Source organism: Heterocephalus glaber, unplaced genomic scaffold, assembly GCF_053883595.1.
Source record: "Heterocephalus glaber isolate CG9 unplaced genomic scaffold, H.glaber_assembly_v1.0 deba00001553, whole genome shotgun sequence".
In the NCBI taxonomy this organism is placed as follows: domain Eukaryota; kingdom Metazoa; phylum Chordata; class Mammalia; order Rodentia; family Bathyergidae; genus Heterocephalus; species Heterocephalus glaber.
Window position 1 is genome coordinate 33,958,391 of NW_028258344.1, and position 26,898 is coordinate 33,985,288.

The 26,898-nt window shown below is 36.4% G+C and overlaps 1 protein-coding gene across 7 annotated transcripts in view; it reads left to right on the forward strand.

Moving 5' to 3' along the window:
* The window catches only part of Necab1 (N-terminal EF-hand calcium binding protein 1), a 272,176-nt gene that overhangs the window by 238,295 nt on the left and 6,983 nt on the right, over positions 1-26,898 (forward strand). For 6 of the 7 annotated variants that reach the window (XM_087190575.1, XM_087190576.1, XM_087190573.1 and 3 more), the window contains 5 exons: positions 120-196; positions 5,189-5,242; positions 17,686-17,798; positions 24,577-24,654; positions 25,894-25,985. In XM_087190575.1, coding sequence (XP_087046701.1) covers positions 120-196; positions 5,189-5,242; positions 17,686-17,798; positions 24,577-24,654; positions 25,894-25,985 — 414 coding nt within the window. The remainder of the gene's footprint in view (positions 1-119; positions 197-5,188; positions 5,243-17,685; positions 17,799-24,576; positions 24,655-25,893; positions 25,986-26,898) is intronic. The other variant, XM_087190577.1, reaches the window with a different exon arrangement.

The following is a 26,898-nucleotide window of genomic DNA, read 5'->3' on the forward strand; positions in this document are numbered from 1 at the left end:
TTTAGATTATGTTTATAAGTCAAAAACACTGTATTCGTCCTTCAGGGTGAAAGGGGGAACAATCAAGCACTCCTCCTCTGTCTAAAATTTCACATCTTGCCTTTGTCATTTCCCCCAAGGCTCACTAGAAGAAGATAACCAGTGGATGACCCAGATAAACAGACTCCAGAAATTAATTGATAGGCTGGAAAAGAAGGTGTGTGATTCCTTTTCTTTCTTCTCTTTCTACTTTTCAAGATATTTGAGCTGATATTTATTCCTCATTGTCTCAGTATCCATGGCTGCCCCAAGAACAGAATAACAGTCATGATCTCAGTAATTCTATCAATATCTAGTCAGTAGTTATTGGAGTTTTTGCTTGTTTTTGTTAAAGCAAATAAAGAAGCTCACATTAATTCTCCTTCCTCGCTCTGCTCCTAATTATACTTAAAATAAGAGAAAGGGTTTAGAACTAAATAAATCAACTGCACTTTCTGACACAGGTTATCCAAATAAGATGAATGGCAGATGGTTTAGTGATGCTAATGGCAGCTTTTAGAGACATCCTAGCTATAAAGTCTGAGAATCTTTCAAATTGAATCCAGGGAAAGGCTATGATGTCCACTAAAAAATGAGATTTCATACTTGACTTCTGAAAATAATCATGTTAACTGATGGTTTTGGCATTGAACTTGATAATAAGCAAGCAGTTAGGATGTAAGCAAGCAAGTTAGGGTGTGATGAAGAATTCTTTAAAGTTATATATTCCTAGTTACTATATTTTATTGATTAATTCATCTAAGATCAAGAAGTCCTGATATTAAACTGATATTGCCTTTAAGTTGCTTTCACATAGAGGCAACATTTGTCAATCAGTAATAAACTGTTTTCCGTGAATGTGAATGCACCAAGGAAGGAACATTTTTGTTTGTTAGAGTCACAGACTTTGAAGAATCCATACTATACTTGCAATAATAAGCTGCATTCCGAAAGAGACAGAGAAAGAGAGAGAGGAGAGAGAGATTAATTGCAATGTGTAGTAGCACAGAACATAATTCGTAACTAATGCTCCTGACTGACTCAGCCTTGCCAAAGTATCGAAGAAGACACAAGCCTCTACAGTGTTCACCTGAGAGAATGGTCACTGTTGGCTGGGATGCTTGGGAAGTTCCTCACATGCAGGAAGGGTTTAAATTGGGCTTTTAAAATGATGACTCAATTCAACAGAAATCACCATTCAAATGTAATAACACTGAGAATTTTTTGGAAAGTTATGGAAGTCCTCAGAGAATCAACAGACAGTCTAGAGCAGAAGTTCCCAGCCCCCAGTCTTCCATGAAATTGATCCCTGTGCCAAAGAATAGTTGGAGACTGCTGGTCTAGAGACCTGAATTTGGGAAAAATCAGGAGACAATATAATTTCAAAGATTTAGGGAGCAAGAATTACTTAGTCTTTCAGGTTACTGCCACTGCAATAAATGAGCTCTAACCATTCCAGTCTGCACAAGATTCTACTTGATGTCCTGAATGGATTCAGGAGAACAAGTTAGCTTGTTCTCATTGGGGTCACATGTTGGCCTCTTGGATAGAAGACTAGAGGAGACCACCTTGATTAACAATCCCAGAGCACTGTATGGAAAAGAGAAGAGATAATTCATGGAAAGACAAATGCATTATCATTAAAGTTAGAATAAATGTTGATCAGCTGACAAACCTATGAACAAAGTGATACTTGCTATGAAGAAGTGATATTTTAGTACACAGAACAACTGGAAAAGGCAGTGACACATAAGCAAAGCTCAAATAGATCAACTTGATTCAGTCTTCATTTGTGAAAGTAGTGACAAGGTTAGATGGATGATGTGGGTCAGATCATGGATGTCCATATGTAATCAACTAAGGGATTTGGATTTGGTCTTGAAGATAACAGGAGGTACTTATTATTCTCAACAGGTCAGTGGCAAACCAAAAATATCTTTTAGCTAGGAAATTGGACAGAAAAATGCAAAGTGGACTAAAATAAATGCATAGATAAAAACAAGAAAAGACTAGGCTCAGAATCCCCAGAGAGCCATTTCAGACAATGGCAAGAAAGAGTAGGTCATGTATCCTACCCCTACAGTAGATAAGGCAAGAGACAGACCCTGCTAGCAGGGGGAAAGAAAATGGCAGGTTTGAAAGACTTGAAGTAGAATTAACAACACCACTGAGCATGGTGGGAACTCAGGCTGAGATTTTCAGCCTGACTGTGGGAGGGAGACAGTCAGACCATTAACAGGAAAGGGAGAGATGAGTGAGATATTTCTGAGGTGAGATGAGAAAGTGAACCAGTTTTCTAGATCTGTTTATTTCAATGTACGACAGGATGCTTAGGCAGAAATACCCAGTCAGATGTTAGTAGGAGAGAAAAATCAGGCCAGAGGGTTAAGGTCTTATGAGCCATCCCCTCAGAGGTGAAACTCCAAGGTCCCATGGACAGGAAAGATCTCTGAAAAGGAGATACTGCAGGAGAAGAGCTAAGTTAAGGGGAAGCAACCTTGGAGGGTTCCATTCCCTCTGCCACAGTGTCTTCATTTGATCAATTTTCTTCAGCCTCCTACTGGAGCAAACAGCTAAAGTAGGAGCTTGCTGCAAATTAGCTTTCCTCCTTCTTTATTTCCATCAAGTGATCCTTAAGCAGATTCATAGGAAAATTAGTGGCTATGAAAATTAGTTTTTCAATATTGGAAGTCTAGAAATCCAGGGCGCCATTTTGGAAACTATATCTTATTAAAACATAAAGGTTTTATTGTTAAGTAACTTTGAATTCATTTAAAAAATCACCTCTTTTTAGAGTAATGTTGAAGTTCTTGGGAAAATTCTTTTTGTAGTGTCTGAAATGTATACAGTTATTTTTAAAGGAATGGCTCAAGCTTTGGTCATACCTTCCCACCTCCCCCACAAATTTTATTGTCATGTCTGTTTCTTTCCTAGGCTTTTTGTCTCACTCCCTACCTATGAAAGGGTTTCATTTCAAGCACAATGTCTGAGAGGTTTATTGAAAGTACAATGTGATGGTTTTAGGTGTGGGGTTCCAGCTGTGTGGAGCTCAGTGTGAGCTATCTTAACAAGTAAAGAAGCAGCGGAAGTTCAGCCTTCTGCTGCAACATATTCTGTACTGAGGGGAATTCATTTTTTTACAGAAAAACTACCCAATTGCCAAGCCATGGCTAAGGGCGAGTCATCTCGTGCCAATTCTCTTGTTTCCCGCAGATGTTAGAACCAAGTTTGAGCTCCTGTTAAAAAGAAGTGTACCTACAGAGGGACATATGTTATCTTTGCTGTCTATTAAGTATTTATGATGAATCCTTCTGGAACTATAAACCAAACCAGATTCCACTCATGGCTAGGGAAACTAGCACTTGGAATTTCTGCACATTTCTTCAGGTTTTCCTTTTGTCCTTTTCACCCTGTATAAGTATTTATGGGGATATACTTATGTTTTGTTGAATCCTGCAGAAAACACATTTAATGTAAAATAAAACAAAACTTCAAAAAGGACAACAATAAGGCCTTATTATTCTTCATGAAGCACTCAGTGTATTAGATCATAAAGCATCTTCATTTGAACAAGAGTAACTGAGGACATCACAGTCATACAATTTAACTTTTTCATACCTTAGGTATAACTGAAAAGTGTCCCTGAGCTGGGAAATAGCAGTCAAGATTACTATGTTATAGTTTGTATTTGTAGAATACTTATAATATTCAATTCAATCTGTATTTGTTATATAGTTTTGCCTTCATGAACAAGCTATGATTTTGAGGGAGCACTCATCCAGCCATTCATTTATTCAACCTTTATTGAGTAGCTACTATATGTCTGGTACCATTGTGGCAATAGGAATATGGCAGAGATCAAAACAGATAAGATCTTGTCTCTGAAGAGATAGACCAAAAATCAAGTAAACAAATTTAAGAAACAAGATAAAATCAGATAGTGGAACGTGTTATGACAAAAGCAGGGCGCTGTGATTGGGATGAAGAAGTCAAAGGCTCAAAGTAAATGGTTTGGGACGATCTCTTTGAGGAGGCCACATTTGAGCTGAGATGTGAAAGACAAGAAAAAGACACCCAGAGGAAGACTTAGGGAGAGAGAAGGTGAAGCAAAGGATCAGTAAAAATGAATCACAGACAAATGACATGCTCAAAGCTCCACCACAGAACAGTGCTGCTAGATCTACATTGCTGTATTGTTGACAGGTTCGAGTTATCACAGATAGTCTGGATTTCTGCAACTTTCAATTTATTTCTTATCTATTTGAAGAAACTGTTATACATAATCTCCACTTGGAAGAAATAGAAATAGAAATGTATTCCTAGAAGGAAGTCCTTGGAGATTACACACTTGGTTTCACTGGGGACTTCATTGTTATCCACTGGTCATCGCAGAGGCTAAGGTCATAAACATCAATAATATTTTCATCTACTTTGTAATTCACTTCTTTTAGTAAGGCAAAATTTATGTTGCAGTGTGAATGTATTATAACAATAGACTCATGTCTCTAATAAGAAATGCAGAAATGTAACAGTTTTCAGTGCAGAAGAAAACAACATGTTAGGCTTAGCTAATGGAAATTTTTCCTTATTTTACCTCTCCATCCTTTCACTCTGTTTTAATGTATGTTTCTCCTCCCCTTTGCTCTCTATGGCATCAGAGAAATAAACTTTCAGTAGTAACAAATTGAATCCATCTGAAATAGCTCCTCACAATTAATACACGAGCAAAATGAGGCATTATTGAAACAGCTAAATTTTTAAAAATCAAAATTATTTCATCTCATTTAGATAATGAGGTTATTACGGTATAATATTAGCCATGAAAAAAACATCATTTGAATCTATGGTGCTTACTTTAATTATCTAATTTCTGGGGTTTTTTCCTACCATTTCCTCCTCAATTTTTGAAAATCAGAATTATTTTGAATGTATGGTGTTTTTTTAATTATCTAATTTCTATTTTGTACCTCCCGTACCCTGCCATTTTCCTTCTCAATTTTTAAAAAACAGAATTTTTCATCTCACTTAAATAATGAGGTTCTTTGGGTACAATATTAACCATGAAAAGACTAACATATGAATCTATGATGTTTGTTTTAATTATCTAATTTCTGGGTGTTTGTTGTTGTCACTGTTGTTTTGGTTTTCTTTACCATTTGCTCCTCTGAAGGATCTCAAACTTGAACCCCTGGAAGAAGAAGTTATTGAAGGCAATACTAAATCTGTAAGTAACTTTCCAGGTCAAAAGTTTAGAAATATATACTTTTAAGATATGATTCAGTTTCCTCAAAAACTATTATCTCAGTCAAAACTTGAAAAATTGAGTAACACATGAACCTATTCCATTTTGCATGGCTAAATTGTGATTTGTAGACGCCTAATACCTACTTCACAGTGGATTTTTGTGAAAACCCTTGGCGTGTAATAGATGAAAACTGAAAATTTCATGCATGTATGAATCAATGAATTATTGAATAATTGAATGACTATGACTGTCAGAAAAGGATAACATTGAATTTTTTCATAAGCACATTTTGTAAACTCTGCTAGGTTGAATACTTTACATACCTGAGCTGAAGCCTCCTCCTATTTGTTATTGTATTTCCAATATTTAGCCTAAAACTAGGAACTTTTAAATGATCAAAAATAATTTTTCAAAGAATAAATTGATGTTTAGAGAAAAAGGACTATTTATATACCTGTGGAAAGTGTATATCCATAGTGGTGACAATTTATCAAAATTGAAAGAAAATTTATCCTAAAAGGTAGACTGAGTTGCAATAAAAAATTAGTGAATAAATTAACTAATTGAAAAGCAACATGTACTGTGATTTTATTATTTTACTTTATTTTAACTCATATTTATAGCACATTCTAGTTGGGGAAGTTGGGTATTTGCATTTACATTTAGTGAGAAACCAGATTTTATAATCTTGGATACTAACGAAAAAAATCACTTTTTTTTTTTGGTACCGGGAATTGAACTCAGGACCTTGTACTTTTGAGGCAGGCCCAATGTCACTGAGCTAAATCCCCGGCCCAGAAAATCACTCTTTTCATAATATTTTATGTGTATTTATGTGCTTTATAAATGGTGAGGGACCATTCACAATCACATGACGGCTGGGAAATACCTTTCATCTGTGTATGGTGCGCTGTTCCACAGACCCTGACTATATGGTAGGAGGTGATGTCCACTCATGTGACAGGCTCCTGCCCATTTGTTCAAATTTGGGACACAAAAGGATTCTTCATAGAAAGCCTTGAGGAGTCTCAAAAAAGTTGAATAATAGCTGCTGCCATTAGAATCTTAGAGATCTGCATATTTTCCCATGATGCAACTGTGTTTTTCATTACACAGCCAGCACTTTTATTTCTCTGAATACAGTGTGGTCTGTGTTAGCTCACCAGGCACCTCAGATTTTACAGTGGCTGACTTCTGGGGGAAGGTGAGCAGGTGTGGAGCCCCCATGCTAGAATAGTTGTTTTCTGTGGTCTTACAGGTACAGCAATTGCTGGTCTTGTGATGCCACCTCTGATATCATCTCATAGGCTTGAGGAGAAGGAAAACTCCAAGAAAAATGAACACAACTCCCCTAATGTTGTGAGAGACAATTGTTTATTCTTAAATTATTTCCTAGTGTGAGACTATTAATCTCTATCCATGTGGGAGAAAAATCATCCAAGGGTTGTTTGTGAAAGGCAACAGCTGTGGCATTAACTATCTCAAGAGAAGAGAGAGATCACTGCCAATACACACACTAAAAGACCCATACACACAGGATCACTAATTCAATAGTGCATAGAAATATGAGGTTTGATCAAAACGTATGGTGAAAGTTTAAATTTTAAAAATTTATTATAGTAAAGGACACATCACCATTAATCCCCCTCAAAATACTTCACCTTGAACACACATTCCATTGGTTTTTTAAACCATTTTCGGAAATAGTTCTGGAAGTCTTCTTTCACATGTGTCTTTAGTTGTGCTGTCATGGCTACCTCGATGTCCTTCCTGAGTCAATTCAAAACATTTGCCTTTCATGGTCATTTTGACTTTGGGGAGGAACCAGAAGTTGCACAGTGCCAGATCTAGTGAATAATTAGAATGATGTGAATGAGGACACACCATTATATTTTTATGTGACAGAAATTGTGAAATTCTAATCAATGAGGAGTGATCAAAACACATAGATATGGCAAATGTTTAAATTAAATCAACCCTCCTCAAAATACTGCCCCTCACTTCTAACACACTTATCTCATCATTCATGGCAATGTGTCTTTTACTGTAATAAGTTTTTATTTAATTTAAACATATGACACATCTTTCAGTCACCCCTATACTTTAAAAAATTAGGACTAGAAAGGTGATTCAGTTGCCAATACTGTTTAAAAGCAGGAAGTGATATTTCTTGACTATTTTAAACCACATATAATAGGTAAAAATAAGTATGATCTTTGGAAATAGACACATAATAATAGCTCAAACTGCTTATTTTCTCTTAGAAATAACAATAAGAGCCATGTGTGATGATGCATACCTTTAATTCCAGAACTCAGGAATACTGAGGCAGGAGGATCATAAATTTGAGCCCAGCCTGGGTAATTGTGTGACTTGACAAGATTCTGTCTCAAAATAAAAAATAAAAAAGGCCTGGGATGTAGCTCAGTGAATGGCTCTGTGTTCAATTGCCAGTACCGCTATAGCCACCACCACCAAAAAAAAATCAATTAACATTAAGATGTTTGTTATTAAAAGTAGTATTTTTTATTAGTGGTATTACATACATTACTATTGATTCCTATAAAACCTCCGATATTCAGAGTGAACAAAACTATTTTTTATAGTTATTTCACTCATAATTGTATCCTACTAAGTGTTCAATGATTTACTCTGGTGCCTTAAACCAACTTTAGAATTCATTGACTATTAAGAGATTTTTTTTCTTTTCCGTTAGCAAAGGCATTAGAACTTTTAAAAATAAATTCCACAATAGAAATCAAAGAATAAATTTGCATTACAGTTTGTTTTTTAAAAGCCAATCTTTACTGAGCTCGCACTATATGCCAAGAGTGATGCTAAACGCCCACATGGGCCAGTCCCTAATTCCTCACAGTAGCTGAAGGAGGTGGTGCTGTCATTGACCCTCTTTTACAGATGAAGAAATTAATATGTCCAGGGGGTTAGAAACTATAGGTGAACCCCAGCAATTAGACACCAGACCTATACTTACTGTCAGAATGTAACATTTCTCTCTTAGTCAGTTTTCTCATTGCTCAGACACAATATCTTATACCCACAACTTTAAAAAGAGGTTTAATGTAGCTCATTTCAGAGAATTCAGGAAGTTCAGTCTTTGGTCAGGTAGCTTCCAAGCAGAAATAACATGGAAGGGCTTGAGGAGCAAAGATACTTAGTTCATGCCTGCAGGGAAGCAGTGCAGGGGACCAGTGCCAGAGGGACCATATGTGGTATCCAAGGCCATGCTTCCGTGACCACCCAGATACATCCAGGAGTATACTGTACTAACCTGGTGCTAGGTGTTTCTTAAGGAATGAAGTTCACATAGCAGGATTAAGAGTCACAACTTCCAACCTGAGTGTTTGTTGGATTTCTGGCCATTAAAGTAGAGCTGTTCTTTGCCAGTGAGTCTCTAAGCTAACAGAGGACTGTTTCATGAGCTCTCCTACCATAAGAGCAGAGAAGATTATTTGTTGGGGTTTTTTAAACCACAGCAAAAGGCCTGGACTGTAGCACCGCCATATCTACTTTACTGAGCAATGAACCATTATGGAATGATGAGTCTAGGATATGATGTCTTTTTTAAGCCCGTTTCCCCCCTTAACCCAAAGTAAAGGGGGTAACATTTATTAAATACCTGTTATGGGCAAAATCTTTATATACACAATTCTATTTAATCCTCCCCCAAACTGTGTGGTATAAATGCCACTACTTGAATTTTATATAGCAGGTGAGTTAAGATAAGAAAGATTAAGTAATTTATTCAAGGCCACGTTAACTAGTAAGAGCAAAACCAAATCTTTTTCATTTATACCCCTTGTTCTTGATAAAGAAGAAAGAAGAGCACAAGATTACAGATATAAATAAAAGAATACCTAACAATTATAGAATACTCTAGAGTTTTCAGGGCCACCTCAAATCTACTTCTGGAATGAATAAATACATAAAGTTTATTGAGGGAATTTTAATAATAATCAGGGATCAAAAGCAAAATCATCTTTATTTCTTGCTCCACAAATAACTTAACCCACCTGCCCTACTATGTACCAGGCCTGAAGAGAAGGTCCAGAGATAAATTGATGAATATCACAGTCTAGAAAACTGACCAGAAAGACATACAGTTATCAAATAAGAATCTGTAATAAAATGTGAAGATTATTACAAAAATGTATATAAATTTGCATATCAAGGGGACAGAATCTAATTTAGGGAACTGGAGAATGCTTCCAGAATGACATATTTAAGACAAAGCCAGAAAGAATAAGTATGATTTTTTAAACAATATTCATTTGTCTTTTATTGCATTGAATGTTCTAATCTTGCACCAACAGAACGCTATAGTACTATAAAGGAATATTAAAATGTCCTGAATGATTTGTAACAAGCATTATATAAAGATAACACCTTGAAAATTTGTGATTTTATTGTTGCTATAATAAAATAGGAAATAAATGTGTATTGGGGCATACTCAGATCTGAACTCTAACACCATGATTTTACAACTTATTGACAATTTGGGGATATTTTATGGTTCTCTGTCAAGTAGTAGTCAATGGGTATCAGTGCAAGGTTAATGGGATTTTTTGAAAGGTATCACTCCAGCCAGATCATACATGCTGGGTTTGGCCAAATATGTTAATCTACCTAAATCTTTCTTACCAATGTCATTGTGTGCCTACTTACCAAAAGACTATTGGAATAACATGCTGATTTTCTAGATATTTTCTACATTCAAAAAAAGTATGTTAAAAGTCATAAGAGCACATTCTTGTGTTTTTTAAAACCTCAAACTTTTCCTTAGCATATTGCTGTTGTATACTCTCAGATAGCTTCTCACACTCCTTATAACAGAAGCCTACAAATCTAAAATCTTTTTCTGCCTCTTACTCCTCATCAAACCAATGAATAGTGTTTTTTGAAGTAAATTGATTCTGCCATATATTCGTAAGTGGGGGACTATCACCAACTCATCTGTCAGGGAGTATCATGTCAAAACATGGTCTTGCTTTGCAAAAGCTGTTAAGAAATTGTAATACACAAGAAAATCTATGGTATCACTGAAGATATACTAAGAACACAATTGTAAATGTAGTAAATAGTGCCAGATAATGTGAAAAATAAGTTGCATTTAAAATATATCTCTTTCCTAAAGATATGTCAGATTTTAAAAGCTGACATTTCTTTTTCGAGTCCAAGAAATCAAAGGCAGAAGCAACTCTGACCTAGTGTCACTTGCAATATAATTCTGTAAACTCGAATTGACTCTACCTGTGAACATAGCACTTTTCAGATCAATAATTTCACCATAATTTCATTGTAACAAAATTCCTGTAATGCAAATGACAAAGAGTATGCTATCCCTTCCAGAACAGAGAAACAAAAATGTAGCACCATGAAATAATATTCTACCACTAAAGAATGATCTGCACTGCCTATCCACAATTTTACTGAGTTTCTGTAAGCTTCCAGGCTGGATATTTGGCAGAAGAGACATATAAATACCAAGAAGACAATGGGACTTCTTTCCTTCCTCTCCCAACCTCATATCCCGCAATTCAAAAAAGTCTCTTTGTCAGAATAGTCAAACTATTTTTTTGTATTAAATTCTTTTATTGGTACATTGTAGGTATACAACACAATTACATTTCTCATTGGGAATTGTACCTTTATATAATGCATCTTGGTTCTTATTTTTTCCTCATTTCTAGCCCTCCCTTCATGCCCTCCACCCTTCCCTATTTACAAAGACTTTATTTCCATTTTTTCCATTTCTCATCATTTTTTCCTTTTCCTTCTTTCCTTTCCCCTGCCCCTCCCACTACCCTTACCCCTTTGGACCTTTTCTTCCTATTTTACATTATCGATTAGAATAGTCAAACTTTAACAGATTATCTGTGCCTCATAAACTGATTTCTTTGTGTAAATCTCACAAAGAAAGGAGGGGGGAAATAGATCTTATTTGGGTTACAAAGTAAAATCTAGGAGCCAAGAGTCTAATTTTCCCACTCATACACTTATCAGTGAATGAGTCAGTTAGCTATTGCTACATAACAACCCACCCCAGACTTCAGTAGTTAAAAATAACCACAGTTGTTCCAAGTGGAAAACTTGGCCTGGAATCAATGGAACCTTCATCACGGTCTCAGATTTGTATCCTTCAGGTATCTGTAGTCAGCTGCATGTCAGTTTGCTGATCTCAGCTGAACTTTCCGATATGTCTAAGGCCTCAGATCTGTTCTACTTGTTCTACATTACTCTAGTGTGGGGCTAGCACATAACAGCCTGCTAAAGTTGTACTGGAACACGCAATACCCATTTGCTTACATTTTATCTATAGTTGCTTTTGCATTACAATAGCAGGAGCCATGCAGCACAGGAAGCCCAAAATATTTGCTACTGTATCAGGAAGATAGATCTTTTCAAAATGGGAAGGGATGGAGGAAGGGAGAGAAGGGGAAAGAAATGTAAAAGGAACTAAGATGTGTCGGGTACCTGTACCAGCCCTGTGTGATGAATGTAGTCATTATGTACTGCAACCATGCATTAATTTTAAAAAAGAAATTTAGTACCATGCCATGTTGGTAAGAGCATGGGAATGTAATCCTGATTATCTGGTGGAAATGTTAAATTTAAGAGCCCCTCTGGAGGGCAACTAGACTCTAGATGTCAAAATGAAAGCCGACACATTATTAGTGCATGTTTTCAGTGCATAATGATTACATTCATGGTGAAGACTTGGTACATGTACATAACAACATCTTACTCCTTTTTACATCTCCTTCTCCTCTTTCCCTCCTGGCTGCATTTCTTCCCTACCACCCTTCCCCACTTCCCTCTGTCTCTTTTTTTTTCTGTTATCTATCTTGTATTATGCTCTTTATTTATATTTTTGTGATATTTAAGCTTCTGTGTCTGATTTATTTCACGTAACAATATGGTCTCAAGATGCATCCATTTTACTACAAACGAATCAAATGTATCCTTCTTTATGGCAGAGTAGCACTCCATTGTGTATAAATACCATATTTTCTTTATCCATTCATCTGTTGATGGCTATTTAGGCCACTTCCAAGATTTAGCTATTGTGAATTGTGCAACTATAAACATGAGTAGGCATGGATTCCTATGATATGACTTCAACTCTTTCAGGAAGAGACCTAGAAGGGGAATAGTTGGATCAAATGGAATTTCTTGTTTTAGTTTTAGTGTATTTTTTAAAAGAATCTCCATACTGATTTCCATAATGGTTGTACTAGTTTACACTGACCAACAGTGAAGAAAGGCTCCTCCTCCCCACCCTAAGCCTAGGCAGCATTTGTTTCTTTCTGATTCTTCAGTGATAGCCATTCTTTCTGGAGTAAGATATAACCTCATTATTGTTTTAATTTGCATTTCTTTAATGGCTAGAGATGTTGAACATTTTTTCATGTATTTATTGGCCATTTGTATTTCTTCTGAGAAGTATCTGTTCATTTCAGTTGCACATGTTTTAATAGGTCTTCTACTTTGAGGGAGGTCTCATTTTTTGATTTCTTCCTATATTCTAGATATTAGTCTTCTGTTTGATTTTTTTTTTTTTTTTTTTTTTTGGTACCAGGGATCGAACTCGGGTCCTTGCACTTGCAAGGCAAGTGATGGAACCACTGAGCTAAATCCCTGGCCCATTAGTCTTCTGTTTGAGATGGGTGATGAAAGTCTTTTTTTCCATTCTGTATATTGTCTTTTCACTCTGTTGGTTGTTTCCCTTGCTGTATAGGAGCTTTTTAATTTGATATTACCCCTTTTGTTGATTCTTGATGTTACCTCTTGTGCAATTGGGCTTCTGTTCAGAAAGTCTTTGCCTCCACCTATGACTTCAAGACTTTTACCTATTTTGTCTTCCAGCAGATTAAATGTTTCTTTTTAATATGTAGATGTTTGCTCCATTTTGATTTTAGTTTAGTACGTGGTGAGAGATACGGGTCTAGATTCAATCCTCTGCATGTGGATAGCCAGTTTTCCCAGCCCTATTTGTTAAAGAGGCTATCTTTCATGCAGCATAAGTTTTTGGCCCCTTTGTCAATGATCAGGTAGCTGAATGTGCTTGGAGTTTTTTCTGAATCCTCTATTCTTTTCCATTACGTGTCTGTTTTTTGTTTGCTTTGGTGTTTTGTTTTTTGTTTTTGCTGTTTTTATCACTATAGCTTTGTGCTGTAATTTATAACTTGAAATCTAGAATTGATTCCTTCTGCCCAGCTCTAGTTGCCCAGGATTGCTTTTGCTATTCTAGGTCTTTTCTAGCTCCTTATGAATTTTAGGCTTGTTTTCTCTAGTTCTATGAGGAACACTATTTGTATTTAATTGAGATTGTGTTAAACCTGTTCATCAGTTTTGAAAGTATGGCCATTTTGACCGTATATGTTCTGCCTATCCAGGAACAGGAGATACCTACTATTTTCTGATGTCCTCTTTGATCTTGATTTTCAGAGTACTATAGTTTTATTGTAGAGATCTTTCACTTACTTGGTTAGGTTAATTCCTAGGTACTTAATTTTTCTTGATGCTATTGTTAAAGGTATTGTTTCCCTAATTTCTTTCTTGGTGAGTTTATTATTGGTGTACAAATATGCTGTTAATTTTTGGAGGGGAGGTGGTTGGTACCAGGGATTGAACTCAGGGCCTGGCACTTGTCAGGCAGGCACTGTACTGCTGAGCTAAACCCCCAGCCCTATGCTATTAGTTTTTGTGTGTTGATTTTGTATCCTGCCACTACTGAATTTGGTATTAAGTATTTTGGTAGAATTTTTGGGTCTTTTATGTAAAGGATCATGTCATCTACAAATAATGATAATTTGACTTCTTTCTTTCCTATATGTATCTCTTTTATTTCTTCCTCTTGCCTTTTAATAGTTCAAGAACTATATTGAAGAGTAGTAGTGATAGAGAATATTCTTGTCTTGTTCTTGATTTTAGAGGGAAAGCTTTCAGCTTTTTCCCATTTAATACGATGTTAGCTAAAGTCACACTTTGGCTTAACTATTGATTTCTAAAAATGTACCTTACATGTATTCCAATGACATAGTAATAATGTTATTTATTGCAACATTGTGAAAGTTAGAGTAAGAGAAAAATAGGACAAGCATGAATGGCAGGGTGTACATAAAATACATTTCTGTATATCTACATAATGGAAAGCTTCGTGGCCATTAAAATGCATGAAACCTGAAACCAAATAATAAAAAAGAATGAAGCAGTTTTACATGTACTTCTATGAAACACTTTCAAAGATATATTATTAGGTGAAAAAAAAGCAAATGAAGACAATGTGGGAAGAGTTCTGCCCAGAACAAAACACATTTCTATGCACAGGATAGCTCTATAGGGGTTCAGAAGACAACTGACAATAGCAATCCCTCTGTGGAGACCAAGTGAATAGCTTTGGGATAGGAATGAAAGGAACACAATTTTCACTGAGTAAAACTTACTCCTTTTAAATTTTTAATCGTGTTCATGTATTATCTTTACAAAAATATTAATTTTAAATAAAGTAAAATATTTATTAACAATTTACAAAGAAAGTTTGTTGACTCCTGCTCTAGCAATGATTGTTCATATGACAAAGTTGGGGATCCAAGAGAAAGAGTAGAAACTAATAAGCTTCCTGGACCCTAACTTGAAACTGGTACCTGTCAGTTCTGCCACACTGTCAGCCAAAGCAAATTAGAAGGTCAACCCAGATCCACAGGAGGGGAAAGAAAATCCATATCTCAATGGAAGGAACAGACAGTTATATTTCACAGTGTATGGGTTCAGAGAGCAGTGGAGGATTCTTGTCATTTTTTTACAGTCTATTCTGATGAGTCACATAAGAATTTCCCTCAGATTAAAATAATTATGGTGGAATAGGTGGATATATGTAAATATCTCACTAGGAAGCCCACGAAAATCATCTGAATGGCTGTTAATCACAAATACCTGACGAAGAAATCCTTACAGATTTCTAGGAAAAAGACATGTCCACCACTATTTTGGCAGTGATTATCATTAACTCTACTTAGTTATGAATATAAAAAACAGATCCCTAGGAGAGTCATACAGAGGGTTGATTGTTCACCATAGAAACTCAGGTGACAATTATAAGCTTGAATCTTCTGATTCTTGATTCATGATCCTGAGAGGAACTAAAAAAAGGTCAAATAAATTGTTGAACTCATCCAGGTGGCTAGACTATGAGAACAAATGGATCCAAATTAAGAATGGTTCCAATACAATAAAAGTTTGTTCCTTGTCCAGTTAACAGTCCACACAATGATTCAGGAACCCATGGTGATTTCATCTCTATCTCTCCCATCCCTAAAACAGGTCTTCATCCTGCCAACAGAAAAGGAAAAAAGAATGTGGAGGAGGCTCACATTCTTCTTAAATCTTTGTTCAAAAGTGGCACATAGTATGTGTATCTGTTGGGAAGAACTCATCAGCTGATTAACCTAACTGCAAGGGAGAATGCAATACAGTGTCTAACAATGTACCTAGAAAGAAGAGAAATGAACAGCTTAGAATCAGCACAGTCCACCTTATAATCCTCAAGTATTCATTCACATCCTTCTTTATACATATAGAACAGATACATCTACAAGGGAGACCACCCAAAGTTTCCTACAGTTACTGCTTGTAGTTAAAATTTAAGATCTTTGGATAAAGCTGTCTTGACTCTAAGGTAAGGATATAGTCTTCTGAGGTCTGACAACTTAGTGAAGAATAAGGTAAATGATCTGTCAGAGAGAGAGAGAGAAGAGAGGAGGGAGACAAAAATAGAGGCAGAGAGATAGAGGGAGAGAGAGAAACAGAGAAAGATAATATACAGTGGTAAAACTGGGCCAGGATAAATGCCATAAAAAAATCTCATTCAGAAAAGGAGTGAATAGGAAATGCACAGCATTCACTGAAACAACAGATTAATACTTGGAAGGTAATTTTCAATTAAGGAGTTGTGGTATTGGACCCTGGATCGCTATTCTAGAAAGATTTCTGCTGCCCACTGTTCTTTTGAAAGATTCTTCTTCATCCATTACTCTCCATGACCATCTGAAATAGCCCATGGAAGAATATTACCCTCTTTGGGTGGTGAGAGGACTTGAAATATTCATAGCCTGCTTCCTGCTCATATATATTTGTTAGTCTAAATATAATTTTATAGCCTAAATAGTCAAGGATCAAAGAGACTAGGATCAAAATTTCTTTGGTGGTACACTTCCCTCCACAATTTGGTAGCCATCTGGTCAATGTACATATAGTCAGTTTCATGTGCCAGTGACTACACCTAATGTCATTTCTTAGACATAGTTCTGTAGGTTTGTTTCTTCTTTTACTAAGCCCTGTGAAGACAAAAACTCTATCTTGAGCCATCACTGTATACCCAGAATCCAGGACCTAGTATTTGCTTGTCACAAAGTAGGAGCATTTGTTAAATATACTGAGTACCTACATTATAATTGGTGTTCAGTCAATAGTAGCTGCTAACATAAACTGAGAAATTCATTGGCATAGGAAATAGTAGACTATGGGTTTAATTCTAACTCTAAGGCTATGTGGCTGGTAATTTGTGAAAGTCATTTTCTTTATAGTCTTGGTTATTTGTTGGATTTTGCACTTTTGTGGCTGACATCAATTCTTACATTTATTTGCACTTTTATAATTTTTCTCCCAATCCTTAAAAAAAAAGGAAAGGACTAATGTTGAGATCTAAGATTCCATGAGAAACCCACAGAGAGATCTGTAGGGGAATCTTTAACCCACAATTGCTCTGCTAGTAATAGGATTTGTTACACGAAGCATCCAACTCGGTGTGATCCATTAAACAGGGACTCCACTTAATGTCATGGTGTTTTGCATGGAGTCTATTGTAAAGGGGTAATATATTTGAGAATCCTGTAATCATTGATGCACCATTTGAAATGCATCAGTGAACACATATTTTTTGAAATTTGGTTTTATGTAATGATTGTCATAATATGTCTCAGATCACAAAATATTCGAGAAGCTAAAGCTGTGCAGTGTACAAAAGTGACTCTACGACAGTGATCTCAGCTTTGTTGCATATTAGAGACAGATAGAGCGGGGTTTAAAAATACCAGTGGCTGGGCCCCACTCCCAGAGAGTCTGATATAAATGTAATCTTAAAACCTTCCAATCATTCTAATTGAATCACTGCTTTTAAAAGGGAAATGCACAAAGGACACTTTTTTTTAGCTTCTGTACTAGAGGCAATCCCACCTATATTACAGACTTTCTATAATTTTGTGTTGGGAGCAGTCATGGCCTTCCTTGGTCACATTTTTGGATGGCAGTCATTTGCTTTGTGAGGAGGGGCGGGATGGGCAATGAGGTCACTTTAATGAAGCTCCATGACAGCTAAAGCAGTCACCTGGCCCTTTCTTCCACAGCACATCATGCTGGTGCAGCGTCAGATGTCTGTGATAGAAGAGGACCTGGAAGAATTCCAGCTGGCTCTGAAGCACTATGTGGAGAGTGCTTCCGCCCAAAGTGGGTGCTTGCGGTGAGTGCCTGGCCCGGTCCCACTTTACATGAGGTTGGGTCGGGAAGACAGGCATTTGAGAATCCTCAGGTTAAATTATGCTGAGCAGTGCAGCCCTCTGGGGCAAAGCCCTTTGCAGAATTTGAGTGATTGCTGTTTGGTCCTGGGATCTTGAGGTGTTTTAGAGGCCCAAGGAAAAAGAAAATGGAGAACAATTTGAATAAGAGTTGCAGATAGATTGAAATTCCTCCTCTGGCATCCAAGCAGCCAGCACTCATTTAATATCATGTCTGTAGATGAGATGAGCCCTCAACTCCAGGACATCCAGCCTTGATTGCAGTATGCCCTGTGGCCTGATGCTCTCTCTCCCATTATGAAAATGCAGAGGTCTCTGAAGTCATAATTTCAGATCTTGTTTATTTGATAAAAGCAGCAGTAGCTCTTTCCTCGTCCTGTGGGCACCACTCAGTTCAGGCTTCCATTATCTGAGGCTACAGAAATATACTATTCCTTTTGTGAAGTTTTTTCACTCCAACTATTCCAGTAAACATTTACTAGAATAACTTTCCAGAAACAACTTCAGAATTGCCTTAACCAGGAGCCTGTGGTGACTTTCTAATAAGTATCTCACCAAATGCTAGATGTTTACCCTGACCCTATGTTCATGCTGCCGGCAGATCCTGGAATCCATATCATTGCTACTATTTGTTCCCCTTAACGAAACACTCTGCCTTATTATGTACAGTTGTCAGTGGACGATCCAGCATAATCTGTTCACTCTTACTGTGCTTTAGACCTGGAAACTCTCCCTCTGAGAAATACCCAGAACCCAACCCTAAATTCACTTGCATTGAAAAAACTTCATAACTGTCACTGGCCTGCATGGGTCCTTGTTTTAGTAGAAATGGAAATTAAAACTAAAGCACAGATTTGCAGGAAAAAGCTTTAATTAGAAAGTAAGCCTGGGCATGGTGGTGCACAGATGAAATTCCAGCTTTCCAGAGGCTGAAGGAGGATTGTTGTGAGTTCAAGGCCAGCCTGAGCTATATAGTGAGATCCTGTATTAAAAAAAAAAAAAAAAAAAAAGTAAGGTAAAATCATACCCTTACCTTAGCTTGAGGAGATGAGAAAAGTCAGGCAAGCCCTTAACATAAAAAAGTAAGAAAAATTAGAAAAGGACTCCAGCTTGAATAGCTAGAAGGGGCACTTGGATGAAGGACATCAGACTGGCCCACCCACAAACGTGGGAAGGCAGCTTTTAGGGATTAGCTGAAGTGGACCAGGGTCCACTTGATTATCTCAGTCCTGGTTTCATAGCTTTTGGAGTTTTCATGACTTGAAAGGTACTTCTATTCCCATGAAATGGTTGTCTCTGTGGTGGTTTCAAAAGTCATGTAGGGCTCTGCTTTTCCTGGAATCCAGAGGATCACAAAATTAGAACAATGGCTGGAGACTTCTGAGGTTAGCTAAATGTTCCCATAAATCCCTTATCGTGGAGACCTAAGTCTCCAAGAAGGACAATATTACATAACTTCAGTGCTAATCAACTTTGTTTTGCCAACTTTTAGACACCCCCCCCACCCTGTTATCAGGGATCAAACTCAGGACTTTGAGCTTGCAAGGCAGGCATGGCACCACTAAGCTAAATTTTTGGCCCTTGTTTTGCCAACTTTTAAACAGACACTTCATAAATGATTAACTAATCTAAATACAGAACTGAGAAGGGATTTGACTCAAAGTTTTAAGCTAACACAGGATACAAAATGAAGATCAAGATTTGTTCTGCTTTTAATTATATATTGGGCATCTAGAGGACAAGTGAAGAATCATGGTTTTTAGCAAAAAATTGCTTCTATGTTCCTGCCTTAGAAAAATCATAAATAACACTTCTAATAAGCAACAACTAAAGGCACAGAAGCCTGTCCATCCCGTTCCTAGAGTGGATTCTATGTCACAACCAAATCTGCCCTTACCTTTTGAGGTTGTTTAAACTGCATTCCCTAATGATTTTCCAAATTGCTTTGGGAAAGCTCTTTAATAGATGTGCATTTGTGTTGATATGTATCTATGCGTGCATATAAACACATTCTTTGTCTTTGAGCACTTTGCTCTTTCCAGTGACTAATTGTATTTTACTCATAGTGCAGCAGTGCACTAATCTAGCTAAGAGGCTGGATGTTTCTCATTCATGAAGAGCATGAAACATGAACCAGGGCCACTACTGTATATACGATGGCTTCCTAGTTGACTTCTTCCCTAGAGTTTGAGCATTTGCTCAGCACCATTCATAGCACATTCTTAATAGTGCTTTCGTGACAGGAACACAGGAATTGCTGTGCTGCCATTATCCTTGTTCTACTTCACATCATCTCAGAAGGATGCAAATCAAAATCCCATTGTAGTTCTTTTAGTTAAATAAATCAAGAGGGATTTACCAGAGCAAGAATATATGTAGTTTTTTAAAGCCCACTCACTTAAAAATGAAATTAAATAGTTGGAAAAATGCAAATGAAGTTTATTTATACCTCCCACAGTGTAAACTGCAGAAAGGAGAGCTCAGTAAATTCGTTTTTGGTTAGTGAGGACATAAAGAAGATAATCTGTTTCAGGGATTGATTAGAGGTTTTACATGTATAAAAAGGATTCGAAAGTTTGTTTTTCAAGGTTCAGAAGGTCAGTGCTAGTGTGTATGGGGAACATGCTCTGAAGCCACTAGAACAACCCCAAGGAGAAGAGAACAGGTGGTTGGAGAAGAGAGTAGAGAGATTTGGGCTGTCTGCTGCAAACTCTGTCCTCTCAGTGTCCATGAAAAATTGCTTGGTCAGCTCCTGCTGTGAAGTGGAGGGAAGGAGAGTATCCTTTTTCTGTAAGATAAATAGACTCTCTCAGCCTCTCCTTTTCTTTGCAAGACTGGTTTGTTTCTTAATGGTTCTTCATTCGCTTCTGATTGCTGAGTCTTCAGCTAGTTTCTATTACTAGAATGTAGTTTATCAGATGGAACGAGCGTCAGAGAATCACCACACACAGATGGGATATATGTGAAACATATGATATGCCAGTGCATCTAAGTTCAATTTTTCAGATGTACCAATTAGTCAAATGCAATTCTCTACCTGAATAAGTGGATGAATGATCAAATGCTGTTTGCTTTGACACACCCAGAACAATCACTTCATACTCTGTTCATAGAATAAAGCTCTGGGAATTTTCAGTTTCAAAGTTTCTCCTCCCATATGGTTAGCTTTCCATCACCATGTTTAGACACAGAATGCTGCCATAATATAAAATAGTAACTGTTGAGGATTTACAAAATCAGGTATTTTGCATCCACTTTCTTAGTCTTCCCAGCAACCATCAGAGGCATAAATTATGTCCAGCTTAGAAGGAAACAGGCTTGGGTGGGTTATACAACTTGCCTACATTTATCTGACTCCAAAACTCATGTTGAATCCTTCCTGTCAATATTTAGTCATCTTTGAATTAGAAATTCCTAGACTTTCAGTGGTTAAACAGGGGTAGAATGAACAAAATTCTTGCCCCAATTATAAGACAGGCTTGCTTTCTTAAATGTAGGCACTAAATTATAGAAGTTTTTACCTTGTAAGTTATTTGACTAGAATTTGTTTTTCAGTATGAGAAGTTGAACCCAGGGCCTTTGCACTGATATATATATATTTTTAGTACTTTTTTATTTTTCATTTTTTAAATTTGAGACCAGGTTTCCCTAAGTTGCAAAGTTATCCAGACTGGGCTCAAACTTGTGACCCTCATGTCTCAGCCTCCCAGAGTACTAGGATTACAGGTATGTGCCACCACGCCCACCTGAGACTCAGAATTTTGAAGATTGACAAAGGCCACAGTATTCAGTTGAGTTTTTTGAAAGAAAAACTGAACTAACTGAAGTTAGTGAAAAACTTAAATCATTTATGTGGACCAATGTATGATACACACACACACACACACACACACACACACACACACAGAGTCATATTTTATGCTGGGTTTTTTCTGCAAATAACAGAAATTTATTATTTATAGTAATTTATAAATATGAAAAATGTATTGTTTACAGTTTTGGAGACTGAGAAGTCCAAGATCAAGGCACCAGCAGATTCAGTGTCTGTTAAGGAGCTCTCCCTTAGATGGTCCACCTCTAATACCATCACCATGGGTGTTAGGCGTCAGTGTAAGAATTTTGGACGACACATACATTCAGACCATAGCTACCCCAAATGCTTAGTATATATTTTCCGGACTGATGCTGCTTTTTAAACTTATTTCTTTAATCATCTTCTTAATCCATTTGCCATGAGGAGGAGCTAACTGAATAAAAGTGGTATACACAATGTGTTGACATGAGAGAGAATGGTTTTCACTTTGAAGGATCTTAGAGTCTAACTGTGGAGATAAGATGCTGATGAAGGTAGTAAACTATAAAAGCTAAATATCTTGGCCTAAAATTTTACAGCTATTAAAATGATTTCTGAAATCACTCTCAGCTATGAAATTCTAGAATTTGAATGTGTTCAGAATTCCATGTCAAGGGCCTAGGGAACATAAGTGTGGAAATAACCCTCACGGTTCCTTAAGAATTTCTGAGTGTAGTGGCACAAGGCTGTGATCCTAGCACTCAGGAGGCTGAGGCAGGAGGATCACCATGAGTTTGAGGCCAGCCTTGGCTACATAGTCAGTTAAAGGCCAGCCTGAACTACATAGTATACATTGGCTCAATTTAAAAAAAAAAACTAATGGGAGTGCATTGAATCAGTAGTCAGAAATCAGTATTTATACAGAGAAAATAAATGGTAGTCAGAGTTTGGTGTGGAAAAATGTGAGGCCTGTCCCTCCTTTTGTGCCTTTTCTTCATTGGTTAGGCCCCATGAGTTAAAGCAAGGCACATACACAGGGAAAGGCAGAAGCCAAAAGAAGGGAGAATCCTGTCCAATTGTCATTGAACTATTATCACCATTCCACAGATGAGGAGCTAAAGTTCAGTAATTGGCCCAAGGTGATACAAGGTAATACAGCTAATGAGTAGTGAATAATGAGAGTTCTGTTGTGTCAGTCTTTAAACCACCACCATATAAGACCATAATATTCTCTTTAATCCTTAACAGTTTGAATATTATGCCAAAATTTTGTGAATTTCTTATATACTTTTGGCTAGTCAGGAAAATGAAAGGTCCAGCTACATAGCAATGGATATTTAATGTAATAAGTAAAATAAATGAACTAGTTTGTGGGAAGCACTTGATGAAGAGCTTGAAATGCTAGGCTATTTTAAACTTTATCCTAAAACAACCACACATGAAATTTTTCCATTCCATTGTTAATTACCTTTGGAAATTACAGACCCATTTGAGGCCATAATGGGAGATATGGATTTTCTTCCCAGGAAAAAGTATGTATGCACATTAATTGGCTGATCATTTCTGAGATTTTAAGGACTCCTTCAAAAAGCTCATCCATGAACTCCTTGGGATGAGACTGTCACAAAGTTCGCTTTGTAGTCAATTCTTATCCTAAGAAAAAGTGAAAGTTGAATAATATTTGCTACATGATGCTTTAATGAACCAAATTAGATAAAGAACTATGAAAAACACTAAACTACAGGCAAAGGACTAAAGAAAAAAATACTAAAATTCCTGTGTTTGGTTACTGCCACCTGCTGTAACACTTAGGTAAATCCCAAATCTACATTAATCCACTACAGTATTTTAATGGTAAAATCTTTGTTGTCTATTAACTCAAAATCGTGTTTTTTCTAACCTCTTGTGCTTTAATCTGAATGTATTCTGGAAAACTGTACTTTCAGAATTAAGTTTTTAAGGCATCTTTGTCTCCCAATCTTCCATAAGTTTATGAATGTGTCCCCTTTTCCCTTTTGCTTCAATATAGATTTGGACCTTCATCTCTCACCTAAGCTCCTTCACTATCTGTCTACCTTTTCTGTCTGCTATGTGTGACTGTTCTCTGCTCATACCCCACACTGCCATCAGCACGATCCTTTAAAACACAGCTCCAGCCATGGTACTTTCCCTGTTTTAAATCCTCCAAGGGCTCCTCATTGCTATAGGATTAAATCTAGACTTCACCTCAGCTTGAATTTTTGGCCAGTCTCCTTTCCTCGCTCAGGATAATCAGTGAACTACAAGGGACAAACTTGTCTTCCTCAAATTGGAAGAGCAACTTTTTAAAACAGCAATTAGTGCCAGAAATTGAGCTCTCAAATTTGATCCAAAGTTGTGTGAGATGAGTGTGAGTTTGTCCGTGTATAAGAGAAAGAGAACCATTATGTGCCAGCAAACTGGGAGTCAGTTTACAGAGCAGCAGTATGATCAACATGGCCCAGAAGGCATAGAGCAAAGCACCAAGCTGTCCTGCACAAGTGGAGAAACTTGACAAGAACTGCAGTGGTTGATAGGTCCAATCAATGGAGTTATATCTGAGAACAAGGGCAGGTGCCATGGATTCTTACTTTTATGAACTCTGGTATGAGATGTTCAATAAATCTTTTCAAATAAATGAATAAAATTTACAAAAGTTGTATTTGTAACATCTAGGATATAATGAGACTGTCTGCATGATGCTAAGCCAAAAAACAAAACAAAAAAAATTCTTTGCCAAACAGACATATTGAACTAATCAATCCTGAAAAACCTATTTGATTTTTTGCCGCAACTTACGTTGCTTCCTATGTGAACTGATAAGTTTCACATCACATGTAGAGTTGATTAGAAAAATTAGTTTGCTTCTTTAATTTCCAGAGACTAATCAGGCCTTTTCTTTTTCATTTCAGTATTTCAGTACAGAAGCTTTCAAATGAATCTCGCTACATAATTTATGAGTTTTGGGAGAACAGCAGTGTGTGGAATAGGTAAGTTATCAGCAATGCTGATTTGTTTTGTGAAACCAGGAAAAGGGCAATATAGATGATGAAATTTTCAGACTTGTAGGAAACATTTCATTTTGCTTACTTCACCACAAAACATGTACCCATTACTCTGAATCCCAAATTTTTGAGAATTTATTTCATGGATTAGAAATCACTTCCCTCTTGAAGCACAGATACCTTGGGTATCCATCCACTTTGAGGTTTAGTATTTTATTCATGCTTTCAAACAAGTAGAATTAGATACAGGTCTTGGGTTTCTAAGGAACTTGAAAGTGATGAGGGTGTACAGCTGTATAAGCTTAGTGGTTATTATATTTAGAATAAAACCACATAGAATGGCTAATATCCTCATAACTTTTCTAAATGTCTTTACACAATAAAGGCAAAATTCAGGACACTGTTTGGCAAAAATAAAAGCAAGTCAATTATGAAATTTAAAATAATGATTACCAATAAATAACAAATATATGTTAAAAATAGGATGAAGGACATTTTTGCTATTCTAAGATTATATAAACAGTTCTAGATGGTTTTAAATGATACAGAAAATATAGTTCTCCAATAAGTCTGTTTTAGGGTATTAAATATGACAATGGGAGTAACAGGAAACCTGGAAATTCAGTTGATACACATTTTACCTTAAAATTTCATTTTGTGGCTTCAAAAAGGCACCTGGAAGGCCCGAAGAGCACAACTCAATACTAGAACACTTGTCGTGAAGCCCTAAATTCAATCCCCAAGTTCGATTCCCAGCACCAAAAGTGAGAAGGGGTATTTTGTATAAAGATGAAGACAAAATGACCCCAACTGTACTACAAGCATAGAATAGAGCCTTAAAGATACCTATTCAACTCTATGCTTCTAGGCCTATATTTTAAGATGGATGATTTTTATTTCATTTTATTCTAAAGGAAAAGAAAATTTACAGCCCCTTTTCTTGGTTATCCTATTTTTTAACCTTTTTTGCTGAAATTAAAGTCTACCTTCTATTGTATTACCCTGTGTAGAAATTAATATTACTGTCTTAGGACTTTTTTAATTTCTGATGACAATTATTAAGTTATTCTTGAGTCTTTTTTTAAAGCTAGATAACCATTAAAACAAGTCCATATCCAGACACTTAGTATAGACCAACCAAAACCTTGCCTTCTTGATTTAATCTTTGCTGTACTCAGGCTTTAAATAAAAAAGTATAACCGTAACCTGTAATCATTTATACAGCCACCTTCAGATGAATTATAGCAAGACATTCCAAAGAAGTAATGTGGATTTCTTGGAAACTCCAGAGCTCATATCTACTATGCTAGTTCCTGGTAATTATTCTGGGTTCACAATACTTCTGTGTGTTTGTATATTATCTGTATTATCTGTTGTTTTTAAAAAATAGTATGTTCTTTCCCCATAAACATTATCAATGATACTCTTTGTTTCTTTATATATCTAATAATATGAAGTTTGGGAAGGAAAAAAATGAGATATTTATTCTTTTGCCCTTAGTCCTTAGTTGCCCCTGTTTATATTCCTGGCTATCTTAAATATATCATTAGAGGTTTGCTGGTGATTTAAAAAATTTTAACAAAGTTGTACAATTCAAACTGAAGTATTTCAAAACATTTTCAAATCCTTTATCTTATCAAATTTAGTATATTGAATACAATTTGAAATAAAGTAGATTGCAATTATGTTAGATATATTTTTCTTATAATAGCTGTTAAAATATTATTTATAATTGGAGGAAAGCAGAATGGAGAGGTTTGAAGTAAAATTGTCTAAGAAACCTGGCCTGGCCAAAGTTTATTTAAGACAACTGAGAACCAAAATCCTTTTGTTCTTCTACCTATTCATCCATTTACCAATAAATACATATATTTCCAGAGTATTAAAATGCACTTGACCCCAGGCTTAATAATGTAATGTGCTTAGCCTATTTGAGCTCCACTTCTAAATAACCATTGTGGTGCAAGTTAAAAGGGTACAAAATAAAGTTGCAACCCCTACCTATAAGGTGCCATCTGTCCAGTTTGAAAGGAATAGTTGCAAAATAAATGTTTGCAAGAGAAAGAAAATAGCTCAGGGAATAAAATAGTACTTGCCATTCAAAACAATATGGACTTAGGGCCTGGGATTTAGCTCAGTGGTTCTGACCCCTGCCTCACAAGTGCTTCAATCCCCAGTACCAAAACAAACAAACAAAAAAAAACCTAGAAAGATTGTATATCTAACCTT